Here is a 12,981-nt window from a genome sequence, read left to right as displayed (position 1 = left end):
ATCACAAACCCATTCGTCACTCTCCATTTCGTTTAAAAAGTCACAGGAGATGTCTTGCATTTTGAGAAACATAAGAATCTCTGCTTTGAGGTCCCATACTCTCTTAAGAACTTTTCCAATGCTTAACCAGCGGACATTTGTGTAGTACAGCACATCAGTAAAATCAGCCTCCACATCCTCCAAGAAACTTCGGAATTGCCTGTGTTTCAATCCCCGTGATCTTATTAAATTCACTGCACGCACCACAGGTTCGATGACATGTTTGAGTTTTAAAGATGACTTACAAAGGCTTTTTTGATGTATGATGCAGTGAAAAGACAACACACTGTGTAGTGGAAAATCTTCTTTGATTTTGTCATTCAACAACTTCACAAGGCCGGAATGTTTACCGGTGAGTGAAGGAGCTCCATTGGTTGTAATGCTGGCCAGTTTATTTAGGGTTAATCCAGACCTGATTGAACTGTTAATGACACTGTTGAACAAATCTTTTCCAGTAGTAGTGTCTTTGAGAGACGCCATAGATAACAATTCCTCTGTAATTTCAAAGTTTTCGTCAATTCCTCTGATGTAAATGAGTAACTGAGCAGTATCCTGAATATCAGTACTCTCATCTAAAGCAATAGAAAACCACTGAAATCGACCACTGGCTGTTAACAGCTGTTCATGAATACTTACGGCAATTGCATCAATGCGACGAACAATAGTTCTTCGTGACAGGGAAATGGCTTCTACTTTTGACTTAACTTCAGGACACACAACGCTGACAGCATCAACCATACAATCTTTGATAAATTCTGCTTCTGCGAATGACTTGTTTTGCTTTGCAATTTTGTTGGCCAATATAAAACTTGCTTTTGTCGCGTTTCTTTGTAAAGAGGAAGTTTTATCAAACACATTTTGCTGTTGCTTCAAACGTTTTGTCAGATCATTTGCTTTCTTTTGCAGTTCTTGTTTTGATAAATTGTGTCCAAAATTGGCGTGCTTCGTTTGAAAGTGGGGTTTCAAATTATATTCCTTGAACACAGCAACTGTTTCAGAACAAATCAAACATGCAGCTTTCACTCCAACGTCGGTAAAGAAATACTTATCAGTCCGATTTTCATTAAAAACACGACATTCCTCTTCAATTTTTCGCTTTTTAGATAGCTTCGAACAACTCATTTTGGGTAAATTTTATCAGACAACAAAAGCTAGTTTGAAACACTCGTATCTGTACTAAATTCAAATAATCGATAGAGTGAATGATAACCAACCACAGCTCTGTGTCCAGAAAAAGCTGGTTCAAGCCCTTTTATTAACCTGGCCGGCTTCTTCATTGGAACGAAACGCATCGTCCATCATGCCCTCTTCACCATCTATCACGTGATTTATTTATTTGAATGTTTCAAGCATATCGATTGACTCGTTGTATTGCCACAATACTTGTTTCATTGTTCTATTAATTTTTGTTTTTGTAGGGTCTTACGAGAAAACACAGAAAAGATATCTTCACCCGGAAATGTGTTTTATTATGATGTCATGGGAATATTTCTCGAAATTTTTCATCGCTTCACAGTAGCTGAAACAAACAAACAGCGGACAATTTTGTGAAGGCGCGAAACAGTGAACTGAAATAAAATGCAAACTATTGTGAATTACCGTACAACTGAAACAGTTACGAAGTATCTGCATAGACGTTGGGATTCATAAAAGCTCTCGGCGGGCCGCATGAAAACCTATGGCGGGCCGTAGTTTGCCCACCCCTGGTCTAGAGACTTTCTTTCTGTTAAATGGATCAAAGATGTGTGTATATGCAGTTTTATCATTCTATCGTTCTGTATTGAAAATTTGGCTTGAGTTTAGATTAACTCTTGGATTATGTTCAAAAGCTTACCTGTTGGATCTTCTTCATATAAAACATGATAAACTTGTAGTCAGTATCAACAAGTGGCTTTCTGGTTTTGTTACATACGAATGTTTTAAAAGCTTTCTCAAACATATCAGGTCGACCAATAATAGTAAAAGCTATAGTGTCTTTCTCATAAGGAAGGTGGTATTTTGTTTCAGCCAAATAATTGTACCATTGCACCTGCAACCAGAGATGATATTATAACAAAAATGTTATTAATTCAGTGGATTAGTAAATTCAAGAAAGTGACGGATAAACTTCCTTGCAGTTGTTACACCCCTTCGCCTTTTACATTCAAACGCTATCAAACTCACCTTTCCCGTTCATCTATCGAAGGTTACAAAGTCAGTTCTCTCCAAAGTGGATGTTCTCTTCTGCCAATATTAGAAATTATAATATAATATTCCAAGATGGAATGTTATGGTAAGGATATTGCAGTTGTAGCATGTCTCTACCCCAATTTGAACCTGGATTCTGTTTTCAATCAGGTTTTAATAAACAACATAACGGGGTCTTTCAAACTGAGGCATGACGCCATGGAAAATCTAATCAATCGTCCCAAGAACTACACATCACATTTAAGAAAAATTCAAACAAATTCCAAATTGCTGATTGAAAACCAGTCAGGCTTTGATTAAGCTAAATACATCTTGTTATAATAGAGAACAACAGGCAGGGGTCAGTCGAACACAGTCACGGACAAAGCTATACAGGCAAGCAGACAGGCAGGTAGGCAGGTACGCACGCAGAAGGCAGACAGGCAGAAGACAGACAGGCAGACAACCAGACAGACAGACAGACAGACAACTAGACAGAGGAGAGATGCAGTTATGCGTTAAGTTACGCTACTTCCGACGACGACGACCATGACGACCATGACGACAACGACGACGATGATGAGGTTGTTGCTTTTTATCATCTGGTAAAGGGGCACTCCTATGATTAAGGACATAGCAGCCATGATAATTGAGTCTTTGACAATATGTCGAACAGAAGACATGTGATATCTGGGAGTGTTTTTATTCGATGAGTCTTGTTATGTGTAATTTGAGGAAAATTTCATTACCCTTTCAAGCAGCCACCTTCATTGGTTCGGTGGATATGAGACCGAGAAGGACAGGACGACATCAAGAAAGAATGATAGTAGAAGAGAGAGAGAGAGAAAGAAAAAAATAAACTGACACAGAAAACAAATATACAAAATATACACAGGAAATGAATTGAAAATTTCCCAATAAGGAGAAGCCACCAAGAGCTGATTAACGGACCCTACAGAGCCAAAACTACCTTGACTTCTAAGGGAGAGTACTTTCTCATGACACTGATTTCGGCCCACAAGAACAGGCTGGGAACCAGTCTATTAACTGGGGCCATTCTTACCATTCTCAAACACTTAACAACTTAACTGGAAACCATACCTTTCTTTCCGCCAACAACTTCTCTCTCCAAAGCAAACTTGAGAATTTTGATGGTTTGGCGAAAGAGGCAAGTGGATGTCTTCGGTTCTTTCAGTAATGTGCTTCATATAATATCTTTCATTTCGGCCACCAGACATAGAACTGTCTCCTTTTCCCAACTAAAGAAATGTAGGGGGATCATACTTCAGGTGGATTCGGTTGACATTCAAATCAGTTAACATGCAACAAAAGTAGTTCCACATTACTTCACAAGTTGGTAGTGCTTAGACACTGAAGAACGGTTTCCTCGCTCTGTCCAAAACAAGGATGGGTGCTACCGTTCTTATATAGCTTATCCTGAACCGGCAGTGCGCTATCCATTAGTAGTACTAGTGGGTAGTCAGGCCAGGGAATGATGGAAGCTATCCATAGTCCAAGCTGAAGTCATCCAGAATAGGTCGTTCAGTTGATTGTCGATGCTCAGTGTCTCCTCAAGATCTCCATGGAATGCAAGGATGTGCCACTAAGCGTGTAACTTGGCCGGTAGAAAACTGTGAGCGCCTGACAACATTTCGGATGCCAATCACCAACAATTGCGCTTCCATGCTTATTCTATGTGCGTGCTCGAGGTCACACACACATTATAATGATGATAGTAGGGTGATCGTTATGATGATGGTAATCAGAATCGTTAGGGCGTCGTGAACCTAGAAATTCTGAGTTCATATGTGACAGAATCGTTTGCACGCCGGGAAAAATGCTCAAGCGGAATTTCGTCCGCCTTCATGTTCTGAGTTCAAATTCCGCTGAAGTTTACTTTACCTTTTATCCTTTCGGGGTCGATAAAATAAGTACCAGTATAGCACTGTAGTTGATGTAATTGACTTCCCCTTCTGAAAATCTGCGGGCATCGTGCCAAAATTTGAAATCATTATTACTAATATTGCTGCTGTTGTTGTTGTTAATAATGATGATGATGATGATCATCATCATCATCATCACCATCATCATCATCATCATTAGCTGTTGGTCAGACAGAGCTATGGTCTCGATGAACAGGAAGTTATTTTATCAGATCAGACGTAATGTAACCAAAATTTCATTATCCCATGTGTCCTTGTTTTACGATGATGGTTACGTATAATTAATTTGAGGAAGATTCGATTTCTATTTCTTGCAGGCCGTGTGACCACATCGTGGCATTTTCGTATTGTTGTTTAGTCCTTAGTTCAGTTAAATCTTTATGGAGCAGATCAATGATAAAAAAAAACGTTCCAGCCTTAACTATGGCCATCGGCTTCTTATCTTTTTGTACGAGGCAATGAACTTTATTATCAAATGTGTCCTTCCTTTTTTAAATACAATAGTGTGTTATATAAACGAAATTTGGCTGTTATTTCTAGATGGTCAAACGACTGCATAGAGGATTACTTATTGGGGTCCAAACAAACGGCGGACATACCCAAAGCAGACCTGGAATAAAGAGGACATGTAATCGATGAGATCGCGGATGGTGACGAAATGACCTTGACAAGCATATCTGATTGACTGACTGAGTGAACAATTAATCAAGCGATTAATTAGTTAATTGGTTAAATGTTAATGAATTCACTAACAGCAATAAAAGAAGTGAAATAGGACCAATGCGTGTGTTTATTTATTGACATAATGACCCTCCTAATAGACAACAAAATTTGTTTCAACATACGAGATTACATCAATAATTTTGCAAACCAAAAGACAAAAGCGAATTAATTCTTCCATTCATATATAAGATGCTTTATAAAAATATTAAATTGTGCAGTTCCTAGCTCGGGAACGAAATTCACTTACGGAGTGAAAACCCAGGCCCAAAATCTTTTATAAATAAGGTCATTTAGATATATAAATATATATATATATAGCGTTAGACAATATACCGTTAGACAATATACCAGCGTTAGACAATATACCAGAAATCCCTAGTTTGTCGGGTACGTTCTGCGTCTGCGCAGTGATCTGATTAGTTAGAGAGAGCAAATTATTAGACGCACATGTTTCTAGTGAGGTGCGATTTCACAATAACAGGGCTCTTACCGATGAATTCTCCCTGAGTAATTAAATTATTTTTATTACTGAAAAGAACGAAACTGCAGTCTAAGAGGAACCGAGTTAGTAAACGTTTTTATCTTCATTTCACTAAATTTATCAAGCTTCTGTGTTTCTAGTACATACTTCGCCTTTTAATGTACTTATATATGAATAATATATGGCTTGTGCTAGAAATACCAGCGATAATAATTAATTTTATTTTATCGCATTTTGAATTTGTTTACATATTTCTCGATAAATTTTGAGCGTTAGACAATATACCAGAAATCCCTAGTTTGTCGGGTACGTTCTGCGTCTGCGCAGTGATCTGATTAGTTAGAGAGAGCAAATTATTAGACGCACATGTTTCTAGGGAGGTGCGATTTCACAATAACAGGGCTCTTACCGATGAATTCTCCCTGAGTAATTAAATTATTTTTTTACTGAAAAGAACGAAACTGCAGTCTAAGAGGACCGAGTTAGTAAACGTTTTTATCTTCATTTCACTAATTTATCAAGCTTCTGTGTTTCTAGTACATACTTCGCCTTTTAATGTACTTATATATGAATAATATATGGCTTGTGCTAGAAATACCAGCGATAATAATTAATTTAATTTTATCGCATTTTGAATTTGTTTATATATATATATATATATATATATATATATATAGCGTTAGACAATATACCGTTAGACAATATACCAGCGTTAGACAATATACCAGAAATCCCTAGTTTGTCGGGTACGTTCTGCGTCTGCGCAGTGATCTGATTAGTTAGAGAGAGCAAATTATTAGACGCACATGTTTCTAGTGAGGTGCGATTTCACAATAACAGGGCTCTTACCGATGAATTCTCCCTGAGTAATTAAATTATTTTTATTACTGAAAAGAACGAAACTGCAGTCTAAGAGGAACCGAGTTAGTAAACGTTTTTATCTTCATTTCACTAAATTTATCAAGCTTCTGTGTTTCTAGTACATACTTCGCCTTTTAATGTACTTATATATGAATAATATATGGCTTGTGCTAGAAATACCAGCGATAATAATTAATTTTATTTTATCGCATTTTGAATTTGTTTACATATTTCTCGATAAATTTTGAGCGTTAGACAATATACCAGAAATCCCTAGTTTGTCGGGTACGTTCTGCGTCTGCGCAGTGATCTGATTAGTTAGAGAGAGCAAATTATTAGACGCACATGTTTCTAGGGAGGTGCGATTTCACAATAACAGGGCTCTTACCGATGAATTCTCCCTGAGTAATTAAATTATTTTTTTTACTGAAAAGAACGAAACTGCAGTCTAAGAGGAACCGAGTTAGTAAACGTTTTTATCTTCATTTCACTAAATTTATCAAGCTTCTGTGTTTCTAGTACATACTTCGCCTTTTAATGTACTTATATATGAATAATATATGGCTTGTGCTAGAAATACCAGCGATAATAATTAATTTAATTTTATCGCATTTTGAATTTGTTTATATATATATATATATATATATATATTATATGTCCTTTGTTCTTTGAGAAGAAACCTAATTCAAGCTACTTTATACAGATCACTCTTTATTCACTGTTTGCTAAACCCGAGAAAAGGTGGGGGTGCAAATTTTGATTTTGCATCCCACAAGAATTTTAGTGGGGTGCGTTTGAACCCTCTGCCCCTCCCCCCTGTTCCCGGGCCCATGGTTCCTAGTATTTAACTGGTACTTTATTTTATCAACCCCAGAGGAATGAAAGGAAAAAAGCCGAGTGAGGCAGAATTTGAATGCAGAAAGTTAAAAGGTCTCCCAACCACATGGTTCCGAGTTCAAGCCTACTGCATGAATTCTTGAGCAATTTTTTTCTGTTTTAGCCCCGGGCTAACCAAAGCCCTGTGAACTCATTTGGTAGACGGAAACTGAATGAGACACATATGTATATATGTGTATATAAATACATAATTTATGTATGTATGTATGTATGTATGTATGTATGTATGTATGTATGTATGTATTATATATGTATGTATGTATGTACATATATGTTTATGTGTGTATGTACGAATGTGTGTGTGTGTGCATGTGTGTGTGTATGTGTGTGTGTGCCTTTGTGTTTATGTTTGACCCACCACCACCACCACCACTTCTTGACAACTGGTGCTGGTATGCTTACGTCCTCGTAACTTAGCAGTTCGGCATAAAGGGTCGATAGGCTAAATATCAGGCTTAAAAACAAGTACTGGGGGGTCGATTCGTTCGACTAAAACCCATCAAGATGGTGCCCCAGCATGACCGCAGTCTAATGACTGAAACGAGTAAAAGATAAAATGTAAAAGATGAATATGCGCAAGAATTTTGTCGGAAAGTTCAAACGATTCTGCCAAATGCCAAATATGGAATTGACTTACTTTAAACGGATGGGCATCGAAACCATAATTATAGATGCTTCCCAACTAAAACAGAGATCGACCATCAGCACAGAAGTTGCAGAAATTAGACGAATGATTTCTGCTTTGAGTCGTGAAGTAGCAGGACTCAGAACCAGTGTCTGTCCGAAAACTCGCAGCGAAGGGTGATATCGGAGTGCCCTGCTCAGCAACTTACCTGTAGCTCGTACAGAACCTCAACGCATCGAGGGAGTTGCTGAACCAGCCACTCATGAATTAATAGCCATCAGAGTGCCGGAAGATGTGGCAGATCTGCAGGCATTCATTGGAAACACAGCTAGGGATCTCAGCTGTGTCCCTCCAAAAAGTGCTTCCCGCCTTGGCCGACCGGGATCCAAACCCAGGCTGATCAGGCTGTTGTGTACGGGCTTTACTGAAGCGCGGACATTCCATCTGGCTGCTGACAGAGCTCGGCGTCACAACATTATCAACTTTAGAACACGTCCTGGCCTACCACCCGATGTACGCCCAAAGCTAAGATCTGTGGCTTCTCTAAATCGCAACTCTGTACCACGGGAGAGTTTTAGCCTCCGCGAAGATGGGCAGATCTGGAAATTTGTCAAGTCTGGTGAGTCGTGGATAAGGGATGCCAGTTGGACTGAGCAGACTACACCCACAACAACAACTGGCAATACAAACATCTTGGGAAACTAACCAAGAACAATCAGCCATCCCCTGTATATCATCATCTGAAATCCAGATATAAACTGCTGTCCTTGAATGCCCTTAGTTCATGCAACAAGGTGCATCTTTTTGTCTCCTACGTCAAAAGTATCAACCCAGATTTCATCACAGTCACGGAAACATGGGCACACTCTGCACTCTGTGATGGAGTTTTCAGCATAGCCGGCTACAACCTGTTCGGCAAAGACCGCATTAATCGCCGTGGAGCGGGTGTGATGATTTATGTTCGATCAAGTCTATCGGCAATACCCTGTGATGATTTGAACCAATCTCAGCAGGAGGTATTTTTCTGCAATATACACATGACCATGTCAACACTTCTGCTCGGAGTCGTTTACCGCCCTCCAAATTATCGCCAAGACGCACAGCTTTTTGATATCCTCAGAGCTGCTGCCATGAAAACAGCCACATATGTGTATATTGCGGGGGACTTCAATTTCCCTGAGATTGACTGGGAGGCCTTCCGTTGGCCGCAAAGTGCAGACAATTTCCTTGAACTGGTGCTGAATTCAAATTGGTCCCAAGTTGTTACCTCCCCCACAAGGGGTAACAACACTTTGGATCTGCTACTAACCGCTTCTCCTGAAACAATCATTAGTGTCACTATCGAAGAACCTTTAGGTGACTCTGATCATTCCATGGCCGACTTGTCTCTGATTGGTTGTAACAAAAAACACAACCATCTTCAGACTGCCCGCTTTGACTGGAATAAAGCAAACTGGAGCTCTTATTGTACTGAGCTGCAACGCCCAAACTGGCGCGAATTTTATGCCTCTGGAGATGTGGACACTATACTCCAGAACATTCTGAATTCAATATGGGCAGCGTGTGCAGCATCAGTACCACGCAAGCACAAAAAACCACCCAATAGTGCAATTTGGGAGACTGCAACAGTCCGACTTGCCAGGAAAGAACGCCGTAATGCTGAACAGGAATGCAAATTGCACAAATCAGAGAGCAACAGGAAAAAGCGCAATAGGTCAGCCAACCACCTCAAGCAGGTGACAAAAAAGGCAGTGCTTGAATTTGAACAACGCATTGCAGCTAACCCTGGCAGCAAAGTGTTCTGGAAGTATGTGCACTCAAAGCAGAGATCCCACTCTCCAGTTGGTCCCCTTCGCAATCCCCACACAGGAAAGATTACTGGCAATCCCGAAGAATGTGCAGAAATCATTGCTGGATGCTACGCCGGCATCTTTGCTGTCGAAGACCAAAATGTTCCATCTTCATCACCACTGATATCGGACTCTATATCTACTATGCAATTTACACCAGCAATGCTGCAACGCCACCTTAAGAATAAACGCAATTATGCCTCTCCTGGTCTCGATGGTGTTACATACCTACTTCTCAAACGCGGTGGGTACTTTCTTCTAAGCCAACTTTCTCTATTCTTCCAATTCTGTCTTGACAATGGTGTTACTCCAGAACAGTGGAAAACTGCCAGTGTCATCCCTCTGTTCAAAAAAGGCGACCGCACATCGCCTGCCAACTATCGCCCCGTCAGTCTTACTAGCTGCATCGCCAAACTGATGGAATCCTGTATCAGAGAAACCCTCTGGAACTTCTGGAAGTCTCACAGCCTCATCCAGCCGTCACAATTCGGATTTATTCCTAACTCCAGCTGCTGTAATCAACTCATCGAGTTTCTTGAGGACGTTACCCAAATCACTGATCGCGGATCATGGGTGGATGTTGTTTACCTGGACTTTGCCAAGGCTTTTAACTCTGTGCCACACAAAAGACTTATGGTGAAGCTTTCTTCGTTGGATGTAAGAGACGAACTCTATAACTGGTTGAAGTCCTTTATTTTCAGCCGAAAAGAGGTTGTCACAGTTCTAGGACAGCACTCTTCGCCCTATGAGATGGCATCTGGTGTACCACAGGGATCTGTTCTTGGCCCCCTTTTATTTGTTGCATATGTTAATGACATAGATGCCAACTTAAAGAATGCCACAGTGCTGAAATATGCAGATGACATCAAGCTGTACCTCGAAATAAAGAGGGCAAATCCTGCACACTATAGATCTCTATTGCAAGCAGACCTGGACACAATGCAGCAGTGGATCATGGACTGGCAACGCAAGCTGGCTGTGGACAAATGTACCACCATGCATTTTGGGAGGAGAAACCCAGCGTCCACCAACTCCCTCCACAACACTAATCTCAAAAAGTCTTCATGTGAACGTGACCTGGGTGTTATTGTCGACAGTGATTTGCGTTGGACAAAACACATCGCTAAAATTGTTAAGAAGGCTGAGGGTGTCTTGGCATCACTTACCAAATCCTTTGTGAGCCGCTCTCCGGCTATCTATCTGCGGCTTTATATAGCTATGGTAAGACCTCACCTGGAATTTGCATCACCGGTCTGGAACCCCTATCTTGCCCAGGATATCAATCGTCTGGAAGCTGTTCAGCGACGTGCAACCAAAAGAATACCCTCCATCAGGCATTTGCCATATCCTGAACGCCTTACTTCCCTGGGCATGGACACATTGAAACTCCGACGTCTGGCAGCTGACTTGGCAGACACCCATAAAATTATCAACCATCGTACAAACAATAACTCTGAGCACCTTTTCAAACTCCACCCATCTAACACCCGTGGACATATTTACAAAGTAAGAAAACAGCACAGCTCCCATGACTTCAGGAAATATTTTTTCACGCTGAGAGTCGCTGAAGCATGGAACAAACTGCCGGCATCAGTTGTTAGTTGTCGGAGCACTGCATCCTTCAAAACTTCCATGCTTCCTGAGATTCGCCAACACTACACTTGATTTTCTCCCCTCCATACACACACAAGCATGTATCTGACTCATACATTGTTCGCTTTCCAGACATTTCTACATTACTGCATATACTTTATACGCACTTTCTGACAAGTTGTGGTGCACCAGAGCACTGTATACAATAATTTCATTATTATTATTTTTATATTATTTAATAATTGTTAAAGCACCGAGCTGGCAGAATCGTTAGCACGCCGGGCAAAATGCGTAGCCGTATTTCGTCTGCCGTTTCGTTCTTAGTTCAAATTCCGCCGAAGTCGACTTTGCTTTTCATCCTTTCGGGATCGATAAATTAAGTACCAGTTACGCACTGGGGTCGATGTATTTCAACTTAATCCGTTTGTCTGTCTTTTTTTGTCTCCTCTACGTTTAGCCCCTTGTGGGTAGTAAAAAAAATAGGTATTTCGTCTGCTGCTACTTTCTGACTTCAAATTCTGCCGAGGTCGACTTTACCTTTCATCCTTTCGGGATCGATTGAATAAGTACCAGTTACGCACTGGGGTCGATGAAATCGAATAGCACCCCCGTCCAAATTTCAGGCCTTGTGCCTATGGTAGAAAGGATTATTGAGTAATTGTTACCTCTGAAATACCCTTCATATTGTACTTGTTTATTTTTACGCGAGTTTTATCGGACTGCGACTAAATGGTCTTAACATGAAATTTCTTTAGATCAAGAAATATTTCTCGCCTGGTAGCTTGATATATCAACAACGAGTGAAAACAGTGAACCAGGGAATGATTTTATTGACTTCTGAAAAGACAAGGAATAAGAAATTATTTCGAAAAGGCTGGGCTCCATGTCAAGCACTTTAGGTGGAAGCAGACCAGCCTAGCACCAAGATAGTTTATCACCTCTCTTGGTGATCAGGTCTATGACTGTGTTTGGTTCTCTTCACAACTTGGTGTGTCCGTGAAGAAAGATTCTCCGTATTGTTTAACCTGAAATCACAAGTTAATAACTGTACCTCGATGCTGTGTTTTACTAATCAAACGCAGCAGCAAAATCTCACTAAATTAGTAAGAGTCAATATTACAATGTAATCAGGATATAAAACAAAATTCCACGCTTCAGTTTGATTTCGTTTCATTTATTTTTCGTGGAGAACAAATTTATTATATGAAGCAGGTGAATCAAAGTTATGTTATTACATAGTGTGTTGCTAGCATATATCTTACTTCCGATTATTCTATGACTGAGTATGACGAAATCCATATGATTTTCTTTCTTCTTCAGGTTCAGGTTTTGTAGCCATACAAAAGTAAAACACCACTTTTCATCTTTTGAAGTATTTGTGTTATATATGTCAGAGAGAGAGGATTTCACTAAGGGTACGCTACATAGCCCCCCTCCCTACAAGACGTTTTGTAGAAGATAAAACGGCGATAATAAAAAAATGGACATAACTGTAGCGAAGAGGTGAAATTAGAATGGTTGGTCAATTAGTCTGACACTGGGTCACCATTTTGTGGACGTTCGAGTGAACGTAAGGCCGGCTGTACGCTACACCTTTAAACAGATATCTTAAACACATGAGTGAAAGTGCGTGACCTAGAGGTAAGGGGGTGTTGCGTTCACGATCGCCAAATCGTGATTTTGATTCTCGAACCAAGCGATGCGATGTTTTCTTCAGCAAAAGTGACTTTCTAATTAGCACGCCTGACGAAAAATTACCACGATTTTTTTTTCTTCTTTGGCAGTGCGGCCCGCCTGATAATG

General features: G+C 40.2%; 1 protein-coding gene across 1 annotated transcript; it reads right to left on the bottom strand.

Moving 5' to 3' along the window:
- Positions 1-1,844: 1,844 nt before the first annotated feature.
- Positions 1,845-11,861, bottom strand: LOC118764133 (cyanocobalamin reductase / alkylcobalamin dealkylase-like). The gene is made up of 3 exons (XM_036504402.1): positions 11,844-11,861; positions 7,748-7,792; positions 1,845-2,068 (listed from the first exon to the last, which is right to left on the bottom strand). The coding sequence occupies exons 1-3, from the start codon at positions 11,859-11,861 to the stop codon at positions 1,862-1,864; spliced, it is 270 nt and encodes an 89-aa protein (XP_036360295.1). The 3' UTR covers positions 1,845-1,861.
- Between the last annotated feature and the right edge of the window lie 1,120 nt (positions 11,862-12,981).

This window comes from Octopus sinensis, linkage group LG7 (genome assembly GCF_006345805.1).
Source record: "Octopus sinensis linkage group LG7, ASM634580v1, whole genome shotgun sequence".
In the NCBI taxonomy this organism is placed as follows: Eukaryota; Metazoa; Mollusca; class Cephalopoda; order Octopoda; family Octopodidae; genus Octopus; species Octopus sinensis.
Note: the sequence above shows the minus strand (reverse complement) of the source record. Positions and strands in the feature narration are given on the sequence as shown.

Excerpts from the sequence above, each read along its gene's own strand:
- LOC118764133 (XM_036504402.1), bottom strand. Across the intron at positions 2,069-7,747 it reads TCGATGCCCATCCGTTTAAA|GTGCAATGGTACAATTATTT; the intron begins GTAAGTCAATTC and ends CTCTGGTTGCAG.